This window comes from Tiliqua scincoides, chromosome 6 (assembly GCF_035046505.1).
Source record: "Tiliqua scincoides isolate rTilSci1 chromosome 6, rTilSci1.hap2, whole genome shotgun sequence".
Classification (NCBI taxonomy): Eukaryota; Metazoa; Chordata; class Lepidosauria; order Squamata; family Scincidae; genus Tiliqua; species Tiliqua scincoides.
In genome coordinates, this window is record NC_089826.1 from 41771781 (window position 1) to 41795561 (window position 23781).

The 23781-nt window shown below is 50.8% G+C and overlaps 1 protein-coding gene across 1 annotated transcript; it reads left to right on the top strand.

Moving 5' to 3' along the window:
- Nucleotides 1-12430: 12430 nt before the first annotated feature.
- On the top strand, nt 12431-14153 carry POU4F2 (POU class 4 homeobox 2). The gene is made up of 2 exons (XM_066632529.1): nt 12431-12706; nt 13215-14153. The coding sequence occupies exons 1-2, from the start codon at nt 12431-12433 to the stop codon at nt 14151-14153; spliced, it is 1215 nt and encodes a 404-aa protein (XP_066488626.1).
- The last annotated feature ends 9628 nt before the right edge of the window (nt 14154-23781 follow it).

Genomic DNA, 23781 nt, shown 5'->3' on the forward strand with positions numbered 1-23781 from the left:
ATGGAAGGGGGCTTCTACCTTCACATCCTGCTTGTGTGCTTCTCGGAGGCATCTGTGGGAAACAGATCACTGTGCTAGGCAGACCCTTGGCCTGAGCCAGAAGGGCTTTTCACAAGCCTGCAGTTTGGTTAACTGTCAGATATGCTATCTGCACATTGGTGTGGGTGAGTTCTACATAGGCTGTGCACTCATGAACAAGGTGTACCTCTACTTGTACCCTAGTTTGTTTCTCAGTTGTTTGGAACAGGGACTTTTTAAAATTCTCAACCACACAAAAGTTTTAAAAGACAGCAGCTTTTCCAGTGTTGCAAACTACAATGTGTGTTTTGCCAAATCTCCAGTCCAAGCTTTGCCTAGAGAACCTATGCCCACTTTAAGCTGATTAGCTCCCCTAGCTTAACCACAGCTAGCTCTAGCCGTCTGCAAAAACTACCACTGTACCCCAGCACCAGCAAAAATGGATAGCTTGCCTGTGGGGCTGCAGGGTCCCTCCTCCCAGTTCCTAAGGCAGCAGGTCATCTAGGTACAGCAGCACCACTTCAGTTTTCCAGTACTCAGCAGTCCCTGTTTGGCTAGTTCATTAATGTGTCAGTTCATTATCTGTCCTCTAATCTGTCAGTCAGTGTGCCAGTTAATCCATCCAAAAGTCCAGTAAATCATTATCTGGTCCGTTAGCAGAGCCATAGGTCAGTCCATGAGTTAACAGCCAGTAAGTCAGTTAGCCAGAGAGTCAGTCCATGAGTTAACAGGTCAGTTAGACAGAAAGTCAGTCTGTTTGGCCAACAGGTCTCCTCTCTCCAACTACAACCCACAAACTCTCTCTGCTTCAGGTGCTGTGTATATCCCTGAAGACCTCATTGCCTCTAGTGGCTGCAACTGCGCAACACACCCTCTGCTGAAAGCCCCAGCCTTAACCCTGTAGTCCCCAGATTCACCAAAGCAAAGGGTCACTGCTGACACCATGTTCTATTTCCTTGCCATCTCTTCCGCTATTCCACTACAATGTACTACCACCACACCAACCGGGTGGTCGCCAGACATGGTGGCTGCATGACAATAGCCCATGAAGATGACTTGGCATCTTGTCTGGGCTGAAAGGGGCCAATTACAAACCTGGCCCTGGCGCTGCCTGGAACCAAGTCTGCAAAATGCCACCCCTGCCCCAAGAATGTCACTTCCGATTTTCCATGAAAACTGCAGGCAGCCTCCCTGGCCCTTAAAAGACCTTTTAAAGCCTCGAGAATGGGCCCAAAAAAGAAAAGAAATTGTGGCAGGGGGAAGGGTCACGTTACCACCCTATGCGGGGGCCACTAGATGCATTTACTCCCTGTGAACCCCCCCCAGGTATGCTAGTGAATTGGCACAGTGGTAGGGCAATGAATGAAGGTAGGTGGAATGGGGCAAGAAGGGGGAAGAATGGAATGGGGACTAGGGTGGGGATGGAATGTATTGAGGGGGGAGGGTTATCAAGCAGCAGAGGTTCTGACAATATCCTATGCCCCCTCCCAGCCTTGATCCATCTCCCTGGGTCCACTCAGAGTTGCAGCAGCAAAAGAGCTGGTGCCAGTCCAAACTGACCTATTGGGAAAGCAGAGACTCAATGTGGCCTTAAGGACTGCCCCTCTCTCCCAGGATACAGTGCACTGACAATTGGCTCAGCTGCATCAGCGGGGTGAAGGTGGAATTAGATAGGATTGGGTTGTGAGCCTGCCATCCTATATACACTGACCTGAGAGAGTTTTGAACTTACCTGGAGTATTGAACTCCAGGGGGGCTTACTTCTGAATGGTGGCATTCTGAGGCTGGTAATTTTGAATAGAGAGTGTGCCTTCTTAGGTCATTTGGTCAATCTGCACCTCCTCATTGGCCAATATACACTAGCTTTTTAAAAAAGTGAGTGAGTGCTACAGTACATAGTTTGTGAACTGACCATTCTCAACCTACAACAATTTCTAAAAATTCTCTCCTAGGAGGCAACCTCTTGTCTGTATAGCCGGGCACCGAATGCCATGCTATTCTGTTTATTGAAGAGCTCTCTCTGTCACTGGGAAACTAGTCTGCTTTGCAAACAGGAATCAACCCAATCAAGTGAGGTCCCTTCTCTCTACTGTACCTGCTTTCTCTGGGCCCAGGAGGCCAACAACTGTCTCCCTGATTTCTGCTTAGCAGTTTGCTCACATCCTTCTCATGCTAAGCATATTCTGTTCTCTTTGTCTAGGGTGCGGAATGGTTATGAATAGTAAGGACAGACTATCTGTAATTATTTTTTAATTATTAATGGTTTTGTTAGATCCTCTCACTTTTTACATTATATTTTCACTAATGTGAGTTAAATAAAAAGGTACTTGGGTTTCCAGGGAGCTCCCTGATGCATTCTTCATCCTTTCATAACATTAGTTCAGATTCAGCCAGCATGCTGGCTGGCTGGTATCAAGTTCGCTCCTGACTGTTGAAGCCACAGCAATGTGGGTTAGGGCTAATGAAGGCCAAAGAGTTCAGGTTCAGCCAGGTTGGTAGGGCTGGTGAGATGATGCTGTTCCCTGCCAAGTTTCAATTCAACCGGGTGATGCATCCAGTGGAGGACAGAGTTCCTGTACCTTTAACCACTGTATGAAAGAGGGAATTGGGGCAGGTGCTGCTTTTTAAACCCTTCTGTGTTGCGCTGCACCTGTCCAGATTCCCTCTTCCATAGAGAGGTTAAAGGTACAGGCACTCAGTTCTCCATTGGATCTGGCCACCCTGCAATTCATGCACACCACCCGGTGGTGTAGCTCAAAGGGGTGCAAAGCACTAAGAGCCCAATCCTATGCATGTCTACTCAGATGTAAGTCCCATTATAGTCAATGGGGCTTACGCCAGGAAAGTGTAGCTAGGATTGCAGTCTAAGTCTTGCAGGGAGCCTCACCGCAGCATGCAAGGGCGCCCTCCCCCTCCTGGCCATTCCAGGCATACGCCTCTGTTTTGCCTGGAATGGCTCTGAAGGGGAGGGGGTCTTTGCATGCTGTGGTGAAGCTCCCTACAAGACTTAGTGCTTTGCACCCCCTGGAGCTACGCCCCTCGAGTCACTATCTCGGTGATTTGAGTCGACAGTGGACCAGCAACTAGTCACGGGTTGCTGGCTAGAAAACTTTGAATCTCTCTCTCTCTAGCATTGGGGGAGCCTTTAGAAACTCCTATTGAATCAGAATCTCAGGTCTGCACGACTGCAACTGTTCAGACGAGACGTGTTGGCAGGCAAGCTGGCAAGCTCGCGAAGTCAGTGGACGAGTCGGTGCCTAAAGAAAGGTTCTCCTCTCTTCCACGGGAAGGTATCCCCCTCCCTCTGCCAGCCAGCTTTCCGTGCCTTTGGTGGCAACCACTCTCCGGACGAAGAACTTGCAGAAATTCGACGTTGTGCCCGGAGAAACAGCGGAAGGGAGACCCGGAGCGAGATTCCTGCCTGGATAAACCACTTAGGAAAACTACTTGAAGCAATGGGGAGCAGGACTCTTGGGAGGCCCAACAAGGTGTCAGAAATCAGACTTTGTTGGTCTTACTGTAACCAGTCTGCAGTCCTAGCCACAGTTACCTGGAAGTAAGTCACATTGACTATAATGAGACTTACTTCTGAGTAGACAGGCGTAGGATTGGGCTCTCGGTCACCGGAGCTTTCCAGGAACTGTGGGGACCTCTTCTTCCTCCTCCTCCTTTCCCCTCCCCAGCCGCGAATTGACAATTAAATCCACCCGTGACCAGCGATCTACATATATGGGACCAACTGGAAATCCAGTCCAAAGAGCCAGAGGGAGGGGAGAATGCTGGCCAAGAAAGGCACGCGCTCCCCACAAACCCTCCCCAGAAGTCCGGGACAAATTCTGCAGAGGGATTTCGGGATTTCTTGCGAGTAATTAAGTTTCGATTTCTTGCCTTGGGTTCGTGCCAGCAAACAGGAGGCGCCCCGGCCGGCCCAAAGCTGCATTGATCGGGCCGCGCTTGGACTTGGACTTCGTGACTTGACTTCACTTTGGGAAAGGTAAATTCACCCGCTCAGGGAAAACCAGCCCCCACCGCCGCTCTTCCTCCCCTGGTTCTCGTCGGGAGAGGCCTCCCCAACTTCAGTTGGCGACCATCCGAGGAGGGTGGGCTGCACTCCGCACACGAGATCGGGGTGGATCCCCCTGAACTCTGTCTGAAGGACTTGCTTCAGAGTAAGCCTGCTGGTGACGGGGCTGGACGTGTTGTTACACTCCAAGACTCGACCAGGATTCGTATTTAGACGTGGCAGAAGAGAGTACAGGGCTCAAAACCAACAAAGGTGGGGAGGGGAGCCAGCGGAATTAGCAACACTTAGAATCGGCAGAACTAATTTCAGTACTCTCTGAGTTGCTGTGTGTGTGTGTGTGTGTGTGTGTGTGAGAGAGAGAGAGAGAGAGAGAGAGAGATATGTATTATGGGCATGAGTGTGAATGGAATATTAGTAGTATGAGAACTTTAACATTTTTACAGCCCGACACATTTACTGGACAATAAATCCTACTTGATTCAGAAGGACTCACTCCGGGGTAAGTGTGCTGGGGCTTTCAGTGCCATCCCATTCATGCTTACTCCCATGTGAGTCCCACTGAGTTCATGGTCCTACATGGTCCCACGTGGTCCTAAACGGAGTCAGATTGCCCCGCCCAAACATAAGTCACACCCCTGCCACCCTGAGCATGCTTGAAAGTTAACATCCAAGGCTACAATCCTATCCACACTTTCCTGGTAGAAAGCCCCATAGACTATCAAGGGACACTTCTGAGTAGACAGGCATAGGCTTGGGCTCTAAATCAGTGGAACGGCCTCTTCAGAGAACCCACATTCGGGTCCGGATGGGTCCATAGATCATGATTTCTCTTTCAGAGCCCAACACATAGCACAAAACTGGGCCCCGATGGGAAAAAGCCTGGCGATGCTTATTCAGCCCCTCCAGAAGTCTGGACCTCTGTTCTTCCCACTTCAGTGATCCGGGGCTCACTCATGGCTTTGCCAAGGCTGCCAAGAACGTTCAGGACAAAGGGGTGAGAGAGGATAGGGGAGACGCCGCGAAGAAGTCACCTGTAGACAGGAATGCAGCTCGTGGAATTTAAAACGGGAGGGGAACGGGGGAGGAGGTCGTGAGCTGTGTAGATACGAACCCAGCCCCACCCCCCATACACATACAACTGCTCAGACGCACAGAAAGAGCTCCTGCATCCTCGTCCACCTACTGTGCAGAGACCAGCCCCGCTAATCTCCAGGGAGAAGCACATCTCTGTCTCTGACAGTGTAGGAGGAAGACTCTGCCCGCCCCCTTCGCAATCTCTCCCCCCTCCACTTTCGGGGGCCGGGGTTGGAAAGTTCTGCTCTTCAGGAGAACGGAACAGGCTCCCTGACACTGTTCGCCAGCTGCAGGGTTTTCAAGTGATATGAAGCCCGGGCGCTGGGCGGAGGGGCTGGCTTGCGGGGGGACGGGGGGGACGGACGGACGGAAGGACGTGGTGACCACTTGAGCAGAAGGCCAAAGGACTGCGGCGGGCCAACTACATAGAGAGTCTTCAAGGATCAGACCATGCACTTGGCGTGGGCCTGATTCCCTTCTCTTCCCCGCTTGAAAATGTGCTTTAGAGCCCAAACCTAGGCATGTCTACTCAGAAGTAAGTTCCCATGATAGTCCATGGGGCTTACTCCCAGGAGAGTGGATAGGATTGCAGCCTCACTCTGCTGATTCGCCGCCTGCCGTTTCCAACCGAGGTGCTGTTGGAAACCATTCATCACCGCGCTTTGAATGTGGAAAGGAGCGGTGGCTGCTCCTCTCGCAGCCCTTCCACTCATTCTGGGGGGCAACTCATGATTTTTGTGCTGCTTATAGATGGCGCTGTGGAGCTGTCCAACGGACCCAGGGTTTACAGCCCAATCCTCTGCATGTCTTCTCAGAAGTAAATCACATTATAGTCAGTGGGGCTTACTCCCAGGTAAGTGTGGATAGGATTGGGCTGTCAGCCACGAATCTGAACGTAGATCTCCCTCCCAGGTCCTGTTCTCATAGGGCGCAAAACCTTTCCAGCACTGACATAAGGGCAATGAAGCGCCAAGGTAAGGGAATAAACATTCCCTTACTTTGAAGAGGCCTCCGTGAGTGACACCCAACTGCAGGATGCAGCACATGCCCCATTGGCACCGCTGGAAAGCACTGACATGAGGGGTTCGGATTGCGCCCATAGTCTATATGTCGCCTGGACCTCGCTAATTCTCAGCAAGAAAGAGAGCAGGTATTACAGGAGTTCCTAGCTCTGTGCAGAGTGCCCCGAGGAGACTAGAAGAATCCACGCTCATCGAGTTGATCTCCCTTATTACCTCTTAGACACCATCCTAGAGTCTCTAGGACCTAGACACGCTTACCCGAGAGTAAGGCCCATGAACTCAGGTGGATTTGCGTCGGAGTTAGCATGCACAGTACAGGATTGGGCAGTTAAGGGTGCACTATTTACACTTTCCTGGGAGTAAGCCCCACTGAATTCAATGGGGCTTATTTCTGAGTAGACATGCATAGGATTGGGCTGTGCCTACAAGCAAACACTAGATTTGAAATAAATTCGCCCAGTGCAACGATCACGGGAGTTTCTTGGAGTGACACCGGATCGCGAGGATTCTGGATTTCTGACCTCAGCACGAACTCACCACACCACTGTCTCTGCCCGAGATGTCTCCACTGGTTGCTTTTGACAGCGGCCTGATCGCCTCTCGGTTCCTGTTGACCAATAGGAGGAGAGAGCGCTTGCAGCGTGGTGCTGTCCAGGGTCCTGACTTCTTCCAAAGTTCTCCATTACGAGTGGGGCGCATTGCTGGGCTGATTTCGCTCAGCAGCCACTCACCGCCTGGAAGCCACACCGCGTAGCATCTCTCCCAGTAGGGCTTTCAGTATTAGGCACAGGGAGAGAAGAATTCTTTGAATAAATCATCTCAGAGTAGGGTCGTTGACCAGGAAAGAGCTGGGGGGGGAGGGGTGGCTGCGCTACCATCCCTGTGCACGAAAATAAAATAAAATTAAATGGAGGTGCTAACCAATGTGCACTCATCAATATAAAACAGGGAGGGCATTGAAGCCCAACCAGCATCTTCGATAAATAACTGCCATCGCCATAACAGAACTCCACTCCTTGCTGGGCAGGGCTTCCTAAAAGTATAGCCTGCATTTTAATGGATTAAAATTTCATCCAGCGCATTAGGTTTGGTAAAATATGAATGCATTGCTTTAAATTTTAATCATAAATCAGAGCAGCGATACATGAGAGGCGACAGTGATTTCTCCCCAGATGTCTGCGTGGGTCAGGGGGACTCTAATTTTATTTAGGCAAGTCCATTTGTGTGCAGAATCTGCTGGAAGACTAATGGCTTTGGAAGGCTTGCAGAGGCAGCCTTGCACCAGGACCGCAGGGCTTGCCGCTGCTTTGGGATGGCTACATTTCACATCTGTCTGAGGGCAGTCAGTGGCATAGGCTGTAGTCAGACAAAGAGGCCTCCAAATCTAAAGATGCCCCAAAGACTTGATGGTCCATCCTACTTTCCAGCTCCTTATAAAACCACAAACATATGCAGCAATACAATATCATCATCATCATCATCATCATCATCATCATCATCATCATCATCATCATCATGTTGTTGTTGTTGTAACAGAAAAATTACAAGCCCTTATGAATAAAATTCCAGTTAGGCTTGTGTTGAGATAATAGTCACTTCCATGGGATTCCAACATTCTCCCTTGCAATTTCTCATGGATTTCCAAGCAGGGGCATCTTGATTGCAGTGAAGTAAAGACCAATTTCCCATTGACCTTTTAGGGGACAAGAACTCCTTTATAGAGGTTAGTAGATGTAAGCCCAAACCATAGTATCAGGTCATATGGCACTGCTCATTTTTTAAGGCTATGTTTGAGTAATATACACCAGATTCTGTTTTACACTGCAAAGTGTAATGCTGCTATGTTTACATGACCTCTTTTTCTGCGTTGCTTTTGACAAGAAAGCTTGAAGGAAAAGGTGTAAATGTTGACTTGGGTTTTAGGTTTTGTCTATTTTTTCCCCAAAAAGGGTGCTTTCAATCACATATTTGAGAATCCTAACCCCCCATTTCAAGATAGCTACTGTTTGCACAGTTGCACAGCTACTGTGCAAGCCCCATTGGAGTGTCTGGTCTAAGTATGCCCAGGATAGCAAACAATGTTTTCTAGCAGAGAGACTTCTGAACAGAAAGTGGAGTATTAATCTATATTAATACTGCCAATATAACAACTCCCCCCCCCCCGCCTTTGGAAAAGGAGGCCTAGGAGGCTGCAGTGTTTAAATAATCTTAGTTATATGTAGCACCAAATAAAGTTTGCCCACTTATTTCACGAGTGTTCTCTTTATTTCATGAATGTATTATAATCCCTTATTTACCATAGGAAGTGGTGACAAGTGTTTAGCATTTTGGAGATCAGTTGTCAGTTGCTATTAAAATCAAGATTAATTCATATTAACGATATGCATTCTCAGTTCTCCCATGTGACAGCATACATTAAAACAGCTAGTGCAAGTAATTAAACCCAATACAGGGGGTTAAATATTTTTAAAAGAGGGTTTTAGATTCAAAGTTCACATGAGAGCTAGGAATTAAATTCAGATTGTCCTGTTAATGTTCATTTGAAACATTAGGAAGCAATCTGATTTTAGGTCTATTTGGGGAATTTAAGCAAAACCTTATTTCTCCTCAGCCTTTTTAGTTTTGTTTTTAATTCACAAAAATTCCCCTAAAATGACACGTAAATGCTTATTGTTTGATTGGAATCCAGGACCTGTAACACATATATGGACAGCAAACTGCCCAGGGCTACAATCCTATACTCCCACTTTCCTGGGAGCAAGCCCCATTGAACATAATGGGACTTACTTTTGAGTAGACCCACTTAGGATTGGGCTGGAATTCCCTGTCTGTATGACTAGAGGCACTAACCTAGTCCCCATCCTTGCCCTTCAAATGTTTCTGGTAGACTTAATTCAATATAGTACAATGAAAATACAAAAATATTATCTGTGGATTTTTTATTAGGCATTTGAGATGTTCAATACTTCGACTAATTAGACAAGCCAAAAGCCTTTTGAAGATTAAGCAAATTGGACAACGCTTGTTAATTAGAACATAATTTAAAGTTTGAAATTATATCACTGATGAAGTAGCCTAATTAGTATGACGATATGTTAATGGCCTACCGCCGCGTAGAGGCCTGGCATGAACTCCTTAAAGGCTTGCAAGAATCTGCTCCCTTTCTGTGTTGTCATTAATAAAAGATTTCTATAGACTTCAGCCTTTCAACGGTTACATACAATTTATAGTACACACAATGCATTAGCCCATAGTGCTGCTCCTTTTTTTTTTACTATTATGAAAACTAATAAATTCGTCAAGATGAATTAAGCATACAAATCAGATGAGGCATAACAGATTACATATTGAAGCGCAGTGTCTCCGGAGCCCAAATGAAATTTCAATCTAATAATTCCTTCCTGGCCCGGCCATAATTTGTTTAGAGATGTTGTTGCACTCCTTTTCAAGCGCTGTTCGCACAATAATTAAATGATACTCAAGCTTTTAACTTTGATTTATTTCATTTCTCTGAGCTGGCGACAGTGAGAGCTGATACAATGGATTTTTTTTTCCTAGGAAATTACGAAGCCTCCCGTTTGGGGTGAGAAATTAAACACCTAAGCACTCGCTAAAGCCGTCTGCTGTGAAATTAAATCACCCAAAAGAGCCAGTTGTATTGGAATAAGTCACTCTACAGCCTACTAGTCACACACAAGCACGCGCACAGAATCTCTCTCTCTCTTTCTCTCTCTCTCTCTCTGTATACACACACTGTGTGTGTGTGTGTGTGTGTGTGTGTGTGTGTGTGTGAAATCCATCGATCAGAGAATGGACAGAGGCAAGGAATTGTTGGGTCTTAACATCCAGAGTGCTTAAACAAACCACGTCATATGGCTTGGGGGGGGGCAAAGTGAGGTGCCAGACTGAAGAAGCTGCAGCTTGGGGGTCACGGAAGAAGTGGATACTTGGGGCCACCTCCCCCCCCCCAAGTTTGGAGCGCCTCCTGGCCCTCGCTTGGAGGGTGCCAAGTGGGAAAGCACGCGGGCGACTGGCAGGGAGCGTCACCATCAGGCTCTGCCCCGCTCGGTCCTCCCTGCCCCTCCGGCTGGTGAGCGGCTCCCTTCCCCCGCCGCGGCTCCAGCCCGTACAATGCGCGGGGGGGGGGGGCGACAAACAAAGGTGAAGGCGAGGCGCGATTGCGGGAGGCAGCTCTGCGCGGCGGAGGCACCAGCAGCACCCTCGAGCGCGCCCTCCTCGGAGAGCGGCAGCACGACGTTCCCCAGAGTCGGCCAGGCAGGATGAAAGCAGCGCCGGCAGCGGCGGCAGCAGCAGCAGCCGGCCGAGTCTCTTCCTCCGAAGGTGTCGGGGGTGTCCTCCGCTGCACCTGCGCAGTGAAGTCTCTCTGGGCGTCCCCCCTCCTTTCAGTGGGGCCGCGGCTAATGAATGGTAACGATTCGGAGTGAAAGCCTTTCGCATTCACCCAGCCAGGCCAGATCCTCCTCCACCTCGTGGAGTGAGTATGCGGTGCAGCCCCCCACCGGCTGACAGCCCAGTCCTCTCCACACTTTCCTGGGAGTAAGCCCCATTGACTCAAATGGGACTTACTTCTGAGTACACGTGCGAGGCTACAGTCCTAGCCGCGTGGGCAGGCCTGGGAGAGAAGCACCTGTCACTTACAGAGAGAGCGAGGGCGCGCGACTCAAGTACTTTGGGATGCGCAGCGAGTGGAGGGGCAAGGGAGGCAGAGCCTCCCCACCAGAGCCTTCGAGAAGCAGCGCCTCTGAGAGGAGTGCCTGCCTCACACACACAAGCAGAGCCGCTCAAGTGCTTCATCCACATCGGGGACCTGGGGCGGGTGGGGAGGCAGAGGCGGAGCGCAGGCCCCCTCGACCTCCGCGGGCGTTGGGAGTGCTGGCGCGCCTCCCACGGCAGCGGCGCGGCTTTGCGAAGGACTCGGGTGCCTTCCCACCCACCGCACGTCCCTGGGACTCCGCACACGCGGCCTCTCCCGGTCCTTCTCCAGGGGCAGTCCGTTCCTGCCACCCCCGCCGCCTCACACCTTTCCCGCCGCCTGGGCGCGGGCTCCCAGCTCCACAGGCCAACACCACTGCCCCTCCCCAGTCTCTGTGCCTCAGTTTCCCAGGCAGCCCCCGAGCCCCTTCTCAGGCCAGGTCTTCTCACGCCCAGACCTTCCCCTTCACCCGCCAACCCATTCCTGGTGCTCGTCTCCCCGCCACCCTCCACTCAACTGCCACAGACCCTTCTCTCCAGCTGCCCCCCCCAGCCTCTGCCTGGCGCTCAGTCTCCCGCGCGCTCCTGCAGGACGCATGCGCCCCCCAGCCCCAGCCTCGCCTCCGTCCAATGGGCGACGAGCAGCCCGAAACAGAGGGAGAGAGAAAGGCTCGCGCCGGCGGCTCAGCCACTCCGAGGTCTGCCTCTCGCGCCAGGCACCTGCCAGGCCGAGGTGCGCGCAAGAGGCAGCCTAGCGCGGAGGCGGCGGCGGCGGCTGCGGCTGCAGGAAGAACAATAGGGCGCTATTGCCCCGGAGCTGCGGGGGGCCGGGCGGAAGCAGCGCCAGCCTCTGGGCTGTTGCTCCAGCTGACTGAGCAACAGCTGGGCTGGGCTGGGCTGGCTGGGCGAGGGGGCGGCTTCTCGGGGCGCCCAGAGTGGGAGCAGCCGGACGAGGGAGACCGGAGGCGCTTCAGGCTGCCATCCTAGCCATACTTTCCCGGGTGTAAGCCCCACTGACCATAATGGCACTTACTTCTGAGTAGACAGGCATAGGCTTGGGCTCTAAGGCTGCGCTGCCATCCTAGCCCTACTTTCCGGGCAGTAAGCCCCATTGACTGTAATGGGACTTACTTCTGAGTAGACGTGCAGAGGCTTGGGCTCTCAGTCAGGGGGAGGGCCGGGCTGGGCAGAGCGAGCGGGAAGGAGGAGGAGCGCAGGGGAGGGGAGGGGAGGGGAGGGCAGGGAAGGGAAGGACCTGCGCTGGGGGTAGGAGGGGAAGGAAGGGACTTTCTCCCCAGAGCTGGGGGTCGAGCGACAAGGCGGGGAGGGGGCTGAGGCGGGTAAAAAGCCAGCGGCGAGGCGGCTGCGGGGCAGTGTGGCTGCGCGCTTGCAGCGGCAGGGAGGACGAGCTGCGCCAGGGGCTGAGAGGCAGCCGGAGAGGCGGGCAGGACGGTGAGCAGGCGGCGGCGGCGGCGGCCAAGCAGCGAGGCGGCAACTAGTTTCTGCGCGCCCGCGAGGGTCTGCCCGCCTCGCGCCTCCGCTCCCCGCCGGCGCTCGGGCCCCTCTCCCGCCGGCCAGGATGATGATGATGTCCCTCAACAGCAAGCAGCCCTTCGCCATGGCCCACGCCAGCGGGGGCGGCGGCGGCGGCAGCCTGCACGAGCCCAAGTACTCGGCCCTGCACTCCGCCTCGCCCTGCACCTCCTCGGCCGCCGCCGCCGCGCCCTCGGCCAGCTCGCCCAGCAGCACCAGCGCCGGCAGCAGCGGCCGCAGCAGCGCGCCCAGCAGCAGCGCCAGCAGCAGCAGCAACGGCACCTCCGAGGCCCTGCGCCGCGCCTGCCTGCCCACCCCGCCGGTAGGTGGCTCCCGGGGCGGGAGGGGAGGGGAGGGGAGGGAGGGGAGGGCGAGCGAGGCGCAGCACAGGCAGCCTCCGAGCGCCCGGCCCGCGTCTTGATTTCACGGCCGGGCAGCAGATCAGCCCGGCGCCTCCCGCCTCCTCCCCAAGCCCGGCGGCGGAGGCGTTCGAGGGGGCGCCGTGAATTCTGATGAACTGAGAGGCTGCTGCCCGGTCTGGCTGCGAGAGAGAGAGAGAGAGAGAGAGAGAGAGAGAACTGCTTGCCAACCTGTCCCTCTTCCCCTGCCCTTCTGTGCAGCCCTCCTTGCCTTCCCACTCGCTCTTTCGCTCACCTTCCCCTTCCTCTGGTCTTCCTTCCTTCCTTCCTTTCCCGCCCTCTCCTCTTCCCCCTTCTCTCCATCCTCCTCTCGCGACCCGGGCAGTGGCTGGCTCGAATGGCCCCCCGAAGAGACAGGAGGCGAAGCCCCTCTTGGCAGCAGTAATGTGTGCCTTCTACTTGCCATTGCAGAGCAACATATTCGGCGGTCTGGACGAGAGCCTGCTGGCCCGCGCCGAAGCCCTGGCCGCGGTGGACATCGTCTCCCCCGGAAAGAGCCACCACCACCACCCGCCCCACCACAGCCCCTTCAAGCCCGACGCCACCTACCACACCATGAACACCATCCCGTGCACCTCGGCCGCCTCCTCCTCCTCGGTGCCCATCTCGCACCCGTCCGCCCTGTCGGGCACCCACCACCACCACCACCATCACCACCACCACCACCAGCCTCACCAGGCGCTGGAAGGGGAACTCTTGGAGCACATCACCCCGGGGCTGGCCCTGGGAGCCATGACGGGCCCCGACGGCTCCGTGGTCTCCACGCCGGGCCACGCTCCCCACATGGCCAGCATGAACCCTATGCACCAGGCGGCCCTCAGCATGGCCCACGCCCACGGGCTGCCCTCGCACATGGGCTGCATGAGCGACGTGGACGCGGACCCGCGAGACTTGGAAGCCTTCGCGGAGCGCTTCAAGCAGAGGCGGATCAAGCTGGGGGTGACTCAAGCGGACGTGGGCTCGGCCCTGGCCAACCTCAAGATCCCCGGGGTGGGATCCCTAAGCCAAAGCACCATCTGCAGGTTCGAGTCGCTTACCTTGTCCCACAACAACATGATCGCGCTGAAGCCCATCTTGCAAGCGTGGCTGGAAGAGGCGGAGAAATCGCACCGGGAGAAGCTCACCAAGCCGGAGCTCTTCAACGGGGCGGAGAAGAAGAGGAAGCGCACCTCCATCGCAGCTCCCGAAAAGAGGTCCCTGGAAGCCTATTTCGCCATCCAGCCGCGCCCTTCCTCGGAAAAAATCGCCGCCATCGCCGAGAAGCTGGACCTCAAGAAGAACGTGGTGCGGGTTTGGTTCTGCAACCAGAGACAGAAACAGAAACGCATGAAATATTCCGCTGGGATTTAAAGCTTTTGGGAACCTTTCTGCTTTTAGAATGAAGCCCAGCCAGGACTCAGACAGGACCTTTCTCTCCCTCCCCCCCTGGGAGAGAGAGAGACCGACGTCCAGGAGAGAAGGAGAGCCAGACTGACCCATCCACCCACCCCACAGACTGTCAAAGGTCCAGTTGAGAAAGTTGGCGGTGGAGGAGAACCCAGCTTGAAGGCTCAGGCTTGAGTTGGCATCCAAGCCAGCCAGACTGATATTGCGAAGGCAGAGACAGAAATCTTGAGAAAGGACCCAAGACGTACCAAGTAAGAGTCGTTTTTATTCTTAAAGGCATTGCCTTTGTTGACATGTGAGAGTGCATTTTGCAGCTATTTTTCAGAGGACAAAACTGGTTAGAGACTGACTTTAATCTAGAGTGGAAGCTTGTGCCATGAGAGAGGCGCCTCCAAAGTATTTTGGTTTTTTAAAAATCAGATGGCGGGTTTTCTGCAATCACACTGCATATTATAAATACTATAAATATTATAAATATATTATATATATTTTTACTGTGGTTATTATCCGTTTCCTTCTCTGAAGTGATAAGTGCTGAGGGAAAGAGCTGACCCTGCTATGTTCACAGATCTCTGAAGAGCAACTGTGATTAGATTACTGCCCAACCACCCCCTGTAAATTATTAATTTATCTCTCTAGTAACTTCATTTTGTGCTCCTCCTAATGAATTGCACCTCTTTCATCAAAGTCTTGATCCAAGTGAAAGAAACAAAAAAAGTATGGTTCTTGTAAATTAATTATTTTTCGTTGGTTGGTAGACTTAACGAACTGAAGCTTTTTTCTCCTTAGCAAGCCCTTTCTTTTGGCCATCTGTATATTGTCACCTCAAATGAAGCTTTTTCTCCAGCAAGTATTCTGATTTGTAAGGCTTTCTCACTTGATAGTGGCTGTCCTGCGTTGTTTGTGTAGACGACTCACTTGTCTAAGGAGGTATTTGTTGACTGCGTTACATATTTAATGGGGATTCCCAGATTGTCCCCACCACAGGCTACTTGAGCAGGTGACAGTGTGGTGGGCTTGTTGCTTTAGATTTCTTTTCATCACAGTGTTGTCTCTTCCAGGTTTCAATTCTATGTTATTTTGGGAGGTTTTGTTTGTAGAAATGCCAAAATTTGTATTAGAGAGAGAGAGAAAAAAAGAGAGTGAGAAAGAAAGTGTGGGCAAGAGAAAGAGCGAGAGTGCACTGTTTGTAAATCCACCTTATTCTGTACAGTTCTTCTGGAACAACCCTCCTCCCCAAGGTACTTAGATTGCGGTACCACTGTGCATTGTAAATAATTCATTTCGAATTGACGCACATACAGTTATATTCTTACAGATTTTGCTGTATTGCTGTTCCATTTAAAGACTGTTTGAAGTCTTAAAATTCTGTATATTATGACAATTTCTTTGTTTTAGAAGGTTTATTTATTATGGTTATGTATTAAGTTATTTCCAATGTTGTTCAACTGTCTTTCATTAAAACTAAAGATTTTAACATTTTATTGACAAAAATATGTTTGCTGGGTTCCTTTTTTACCCCTACCTATAATATGACTGAATTGGAACTGTGTCTCAAAGGTGACATCAAGGAATACTCCTGAAAACATTTAGAAATAGATTTCACTGAAATGATTGAGACTTACTTCCAGGTCCATATGCTGAGAATCCTTAATATGAAAACTATTCCTTATTTTGATTATTCTGTGAACCCTTTCTTTGTAGCCTTTCCCAGTAGCTAAGGTATTTCAAATTCTCAGCATTTATTAAGATAGCGAGATTATCCTTAGATCTCTGAATTTGTATCTACTGGGGAGCACCAGTATATACCAGAATATTTGCTCACTCCATTAGAGGATGAGTGACACCCTCAACCAAGGATTGTCTTATGTGTTCTCCTGGCCATAGATTGAGAAATCCAGGGCATGGAGATTGGTGTAGGAGCTCAGGGACTTTGGAAGAGAGCTATTCAATTAGCCCCTTTTTCTGGCTGGGCTCTGGGAATGATGACGAGGGTAGGTTGAGTCCCAGGAGCTCTGCGAACCACTGCAGTGCCAAGCGCATAAGCAGCAAGATCAAGAGACAGACAGAAACCACGGTGCGGGCGGGGGGAGGGGGTTGGAGAGAGAGAAGAAGAGAAGGGCTTGTCCACATTTCCTGCAGTGCTTCAAAGAAATAAGAAACTAAAGACATCCACTGAAGCCTAATGGCCAAACAACTCTAATCGTGAAGGAAAGTCTAGGATTTAGAGTGGAAAGATGCTTTAAATTAGTTGTGGAAGTTAGGTGGCAAACCTTCCCTATGCCCATGACTTCAACCATACAGGCCCGATATAGGCCCCCACAAGCAGATGCCCCAGGGACAGGGATGGTGTTGAGAAATAGACAAGAGGCTTCCTTCCTCCCTCCCTCCCTCCCTCTCAACCAGGGCTGCAGTTCCCCCTTGTGTTTGATAAAAGGCCATGAATTGCCCTGGATCATGAGTTAAATTAAAACAATACCATGAGAGCAAAAAGTAGTCCAGAAGGAGCTAAATAAACACCCTGCAGAACTTTCGTTTCTCTCATTGTAAAGAACATGCAACTCTACACACCTCAGTTGGATCCTGAAGACTTCGCAAAAGGTTTGCCTCTCCTCTCTTGCGCAGTCCTCAGGATCCAACTGAGGTGTGTAATAAGGTTACCACTTTGCCCACGGAGATGAAGCCTTTGATGTAGTGGGACCGGATAGAGGTGAGAAGGAGCAGTTGTTTTTTTTAGTGGAACATTAAGGGAATAGTACGCTTCTCTCAATCCTTCCACAAGAGGATTGGCAGGATAAAAGAAAGTCTAGTTGTAAATGCCATCTTATACTGGAGAATACTGGCGGAAAAGGCAGCAAAGAGTCTTACAGCATCTTGAACCTAACCAGTCCATCATCAAATGCGTCCTGCAGATCATTTTACTGTAATAAGAGCCGTTTGAGAGAACGGTTTTAAGTACAGCTTTTGGTGCTACTTTAGCGATGACGAGCGAGAGTGTGGACGTAGCCTTCCTCCCGCCCCTCCCTTTCCACTTGATTCATTCCCTCCGCCTTTGATTTTCGATGACAACAGTGATATTGCTGGAACAGCCGGTGTGCTCTCCGCCGCCAGTGCTTTCAGCACCAAGGACAGCTCCCCGGCGCTGCTCATTCTCTGTTCAATCTTGCCACTTTGCCAGAGGCTCTCTCTTGCCTCGCACTGAAGGGGGGGCGGACTGTAGAGGGAATGGGGGTGGAAAAGCGATGAATATGGCTGCTTCTTTGATACAGGGACTGAGCCACAGAAACGTAATATCCTTTGATCTTTGAAAAGGTCCTCACCCGCGAATTCCCCACCAATACACTTAACAACTAAACCAAAAAAAGGGGAAAGAATTCAAAGGCAAGGAAGTCACTTTATATTTTGGCCTAAATCCTGAGGCTTTGTTCATATGGCAGAGATTAGAACAGGAAATCACACTGGGGGTTAATGTTACATGTTGCTAAAAGAATGTAGTAGATCACAAAGGTGTCACTTTGCCTCTAGTCTGTCAATGAATCTTTCTTTACCCTCTGTTAATTTAGGGCTGTATAAGTTCAAGGCTGGACTCTTTCTCTGCCACTTATGCTTTTTTTTTTTTTTTTTTTTTTTGTGGAAAGCCCGGTTCCACGACAAACGTTTAATCACAGATGCCTTTAGAGGGATTGTTTGTTACTTACTATCCTGTTTTCCTGTGAAGGCAGGTTTACTGCTTGCTGAACTGCCAGTCGAATATAAAGCCACAAAGAATCTGCTAGACCACAGTCTCTTGATTTTCTAGAAGATAGATGCTGCTATGGGAAGCTAAAAGGAAGACGTTTGTAGGTTCTTTCAAACGCTGCTTCTTAATTTTCAGCAGTATCGAAATGCTATTTTGAAGAGATTCTGAGCAGTCTATGAAGGCACTACCCTGCCCCGTCTGATGTTACTGTGTGCCAGGAGTCTATTAAAAAAAAATCAGAAATGTTCGCTGGGTCCACTTCTTGAGGGCTGTTTGCCGGCCCTTAAGAACTGCGTAGCAATCCTGGCCAGGGGTGGTAGTGAAGAGTTGGAGAGAGTGGGAGGCACAAATAGGCTGATTTGGTTTAAGAATTCTGGATTTTCGTCTCAGTGGGCAGATCGCTTTGTAAACAGGGATTCCTTTTTCTCCATTTCTCAGGTCAAATCCTGTACACCCCACCCCAGCGCACACCTGTGGTTGGGGGAAAGGGGCACTAGGCAAGAAAAACTTCTCCCTGCCTAGAACCGAATTTCTCTGATTCTTTAAAGCCTTGAATCTACGAAGAAGGAAAATTAGATTGGTGACATCTTGACGGTGACAATAATGGTGATTTCAGAGCTGCGTATCCTAGACAGCCTCTTGTATCTATGGCTGAATGGATTGCCTTGTGGGAACAGAAAGGGCACCCTCAAAACTTTGACTAGTAATTATTGCAGATTCCCAGGAATGAGGGATCGTCAACTTTATCTTTATTAAGATTCAACACAAGGTGTGGTCTGAGGGATGTAATTTTCTCTAGAGGGACCCTGCTTGTTTTTATTGGGGGACGTATCTCACTATTGCAGGTTCATCATGAAAGACCTTGTTGATGGAAGTCTTGGAACGGTGGTGGATTTGAATGTTAATACAGATCACCAAAAAAAAGAGGACCAAAAAAATGAGGATGAAGACTAGCAATGACATACCTATGCAGAGGTGAAAGAGCCCAGTCAGGAATTTCAGAATCCCTCCCCTCAAAGCATGCGGGGAATCCTTAAGAAAGAAAGACCCAATAGTGAGCTATATGACCAGAGGCCTGTGCCAAGCATGGAGCCTGATCAGCTTCGCCTCTCCTCTTGGCCCTCTTAAATGAGCCATTCACTTACAGGCTATTATGGGCGAATTAATAAATTACACAGCGAATTATTAAATCCAGATAATTACAAGGAATAAGTAAGTAATCATTCGTTATCTCAGCTAATTACTGCAGGTCACAGTGAGCTGGAGTGTGAAACCCTCCTCGGGAATTGAAATTAACTTTGCACAGCGAGGCTCTGCTTGACATCCCCAGTCTGTAGGCGCCTGGCAGCTCCCCTGTGAGGCCGGCTTCCTATTTAACTTGGAGAGAATGGAAATAAAATTAAGTGGTGATAACAGGGAGCTGCTTAGGAATTCCAGACTGGGGGGGGGGGGAAGGAAGGAAGGAAGGAAGGAAGGAAGGAAGGAAGGAAGGTGGTCGTACAAAAGGAACTAGCTTCACTCTTCATCGCTAGACTGGGACACTCTGGAAATCTCTGGGTCTCCTCCGGCCAGGTCTTGAATCGCACAGTCAAGAAGGATGAAATGGGGCAGCAGGGCCCGGGCCCAAGGAAAGCCGCTCTCCTTTCATCCTGCGGACGGGGAGGGTCCAGGGCACCCGCGCGGGCTTTGTTTTGGAGACAATGCCGGCCTTCATCTCTTAACTGCAGGAACCTCATTAGGGCGCCGTGTCGCCTCTTCCGTTGATCTTTCGCCAAATCTCGCCCAGAGCGAATGCCGGGGTGCCTGCCCCCACCTCCCCTTCTCCACTTTCCATTTTTAATTCATCTTCGGAGGGTAACTCCGTAACCAAGAGCAGGGGCTTCTCTCCTCTCTGTATCTCATGTTTGAGCATATAAAATAACCCGTTGATCACATCTTGTCGAAGAAGCAGCAGCAATCGGAGGGGTTTTTTTTAATCCATTGTAATGAGGTGGCCGGTCTTCCTCCTCTTCCCTTCCTCGAGCCTGGGATGATAATTAAAGTTTAATGAAGCCGGGGACTGGAGGGACTCTCGTCTGGGGACGCTGCAAGAGAATATTTTAACTGTACATTTACACCCCGCGCCTGCCTTCAAAGACGCGACTGCTTTGAATCTCGAATTAGACAAACCACAGCCCTGAAATGAAACAGGGGATGCCTCTTTCGGTTCCTCTTCTTTCCCAGGGTCCTGTCACCGACGTGCTTCCCCTTCTTGTGTGCTCACTAACACACGCGCAACACACACACACACCTCAAGTCTTCAATTACACGTGCGTGAATAATGCATGGCTTTGATAGGGTGCTGAATTCTCCTACTTTTGGGGTTTTTTTTCTAATGGGGTTAATGCAATATTAATCGGTCGCGGCTGTTCGAAGAACGCGCAGGGTTTTTCAGGAACAAATCGATGAAGGCCGGGCTCGGCAAGAGCAAAGACAACCTCTCTCCTTGCGCTGTAATCTCGTTTTCAAACGCTCCCAAAGCTTGGGGTGAGTAAGATTGTCAGTTCTGCTTGTGTTCCTTTGACGAGACGCCTGTTCCCGCAGGTAGAGAGAGAGAGAGAGAGAGAGAGAGAGAGAGAGAGAGAGAGAGGCGAGGCAGCGGCTTGGCTTGTAGCTGGTGTGCTCATCATGGGCGGGAGGAGGGAAAAGGGACGCCTCTCCAGACTGGGCTCGGTGGTTGAACGTTAATCACAGCAAAACGACCCCCCCCCCCCAGCAAGCACCGAGTTCCCGCCGCTGGGAACCTCGCAGCCCCGCAGCTGGGGTAGGTAGAGAAGGCACTCCAAAGCCAGGCTCCTTCCTAGGTCTTTCTAGCTTAACTGACAGTCCAATCCTATCTACACTTTCCTGGGAGTAAGCCCCATTGATTCTAATGGGATTTACTTCTGAGTAGGCATGCATAGGATCGGGCTCTGAATCTCGACAAATGCCTCTCCAGGAGAGACTCTGGCCTTTAAATGTCCAAATCAGTCATCTAGAATAAAGGGCTATTTGAAACTCATTGAGTTTTAATAATCGGGGCTATTTAAATTCTAATAAGGCCCCACTATCTTTCTCCAAGGAAATGCTCCAGAGAGCTGAATTCATAAATTATTCCTTGAAACACACTGAGACGTGGCTTGATTGTTTCCGGTCAGGATTAGCCTCGTCCACTTGAAGATCGAGCTTTGCACACAGGCTGCCTGGAGGAAATGGGGGGTCTTTGTTTGGCAAGGTGTACCTCAACTCTTGCCTTCCTCACAGTCGTGCGTTCGAACTGTCAGCAGCCCAGCTGCCCTTCCTGGGCGACGGAATCCGAGCCAAGCTTCAGAGGGCCCAGAGATGATGGTTCGTGTAAAGAATTCGGTGCTGACTTTCTGCTGTGCGGCGTGTCAGAACCTACAAGTCAACCCGAGACCCTGGAGAGCTGCCACTGCGGGCGAACACCGTCCAAGCGGCCGCGGAGTGGAAGGCGACGCCTGAGCCAGTAAAGAGAAGGTAACACGCTTCATTTCTCCTTTTCCCCCAGGAACCTACAACGCACCCGGAAAGGCTGGGGAGGAAGGGCTCCTTGGTCAAGCTTCCTGTTCCCAAACTTTGCTCTCTCTTTCTAGTTTAGAAATGTCCCCGCAGAGGTTTCTCCAAGACAAGTTGACACCCCTCCCCCACATATTCCTTCCCCGCAGAGACTGTTTATTTAAACCAGGGGTGGGCAACACTTTCAGCTTGAGGGCTCCTGGACCTTTAACAATTGTATAAAGGAGGGAATTTCAGCAGACGCCGCTTGTCACTAGTGAGATGACAAGCTGCACCTGTTGAAATTCCATCTTCTCTACTCGCTTGTTTAAGGTCCAGGAGCCCTCAAGCTGAAAGCTTTGCCCACCCCTGATTTAAAGTAATGAGCCCCAGATACGAAGTAAAAGGCCCGAAGTAAGAAATGATCTTGAACCTCAGCCAGAGGCTCTTTCAAGCACGTCAGACGGATATCGCTACTAGCCCACTCCCTCGAACCTGGTGAGCCCTTCGGGACTGAGATCCTTTTCCTTTTATGCACATACGTCCCATAACTGGTGCTTCAGCAGATAGTGCCGTCGCCCCTACCACTAATGAATACTGTCTGTGGAAATCGTGACCCGGTCCTCCTCCCAGGACAGCGTGCACAGCGCTGTACATAAGGCATGATCTGATCTCTTGTGATATGCTGGAGGAAGGCTGCAGATAAACTGTAAAGATCAAACCATTTACTCCAGGATCGCCTTCACTCAAAGCAATGTGCCTGCTCTAGAAATAAAGGGTTTGAGGGCAGCAGGTTAAAAACAGCCTTGCAGGCCGCCCTGAGGAACTTCTCCAGCTCTCTTGCTGGCGCAGAAATGCCAGAGATACGAGACAAATCAGGGAGAGCGGACAGCCCTCCTATTGGTTAAAATCCCCCCCCCGAATGTGGAAATGGGGTTCTTCTCGCCTCTGATTGGCTCCTCTCCTTTCCTTTTTGTTTGCTTGATGAGATGCATCCAGCAGTTCCTTACCCAGTCCGGTTAGGGGAGCAAGGCTCCACCCAGAGTCCATTCTCGGCTTTTCCAGAAAGTGGGACACAGCAGCTCTCTTGCATCGCACCCTGAGCAGAAGGGTGGCCTCCTTCTGTACAGACTGTGATGGCCCCTCTTCATTATCTTGACTGGAGGCAGATGAAAGTCCTCAGACCGTGAAGGCAAGTTCAGATGGCCACCCTAGACCTCCCGGTCAGGAAGAAAGGCCCATTAAATAGTGCCCTCTTCAGAGACAAGCTGGTAGGCGCTGGCCTGCGCAATCAATTACCCAGAGGTCTAGAGACTGATCCCCTCTTGGACACAACCCAGCTTCTCTCCAGGGCCTGGTGGCACATCCCCACTTGTCATAAATGAGACTCGGTGGTCTCATTTCTTGTTTAAAACGAGCCCTGGAAAGGGGAAGGTAACATTAGATAACGTGAATGGGGGACGTGCAGAAGGCAACCTGCATCAAAAGTGTGATTCTTCGCTTGGATTCCTGGGCTTGCCCTGCCTGCAGAGCGTGGCCCGCCTGGCTGACTTGCTGGGGGCATCCAGAGGGTGCTCTGGCAGCGTCTAAGACGTGCTGCTGCTCCTCCTCGCAGACTCCTAGTTAGGGAACGCTGTCAGTTTCAGTCGCCTGATGGCTCAAGGGATAATCAGGCACCAGGAGAAAACATCATATAATACTGCATGTGCAGCCTGATGTTCATCTGTCTGGGTCTTCTGGTCTTTACAATAGAGATCAATTTGGACTGATTACAGCACAGTCCTATGCATGTCTACACAGAAGTCCCACTGCGTCCTGTGGGGTTTAGTCCTAGGAAAGGGTTATAGAATTGCAGCTTTAGGGCCCAATCCTGTCCAGTTCTCCAGTGCTGGTGTAGCCGTGCCAATGGGGCATGCGCTGCATCCTGTGATGGGGGAGGCAGTCACAGAGGCCTCCTCAAGATAAGGGAATATTTGTTCCCTTACCTCGAAGTCTCCTTGTGGCTGCACCTGTGCTCGAAAGTTGGATAGGATTGAGCTCTAAGGTAGGTAAGAGTTGGATATCCTTCGCAGACAGATGGGTGAAGGATTGTTACCCTGCACATGCCCTCGTCTGATCTTGGAAGCTAAGCAGGACCAGGCTTGGTTAGTACTTGGATGGGAGACCTCCTGGGAATACCAGGTGCTGTAGGCTTATACCATAGTCTTTCGAGACTGAAGATTGCCAACCAACCATCCATCATATCCCTTCAGTGAAGTCATATCCCTTCAGGATTTATATCCTGCTTTACCTGAGAACAATCCCAGACTGTTTTCTTAT

Excerpts from the sequence above, each read along its gene's own strand:
- POU4F2 (XM_066632529.1), top strand. The coding sequence starts at position 12,431 with ATGATGATGATGTCCCTCAACAGCAAGCAGCCCTTCGCCATGGCCCAC. Across the intron at positions 12,707-13,214 it reads CCTGCCTGCCCACCCCGCCG|AGCAACATATTCGGCGGTCT; the intron begins GTAGGTGGCTCC and ends TTGCCATTGCAG.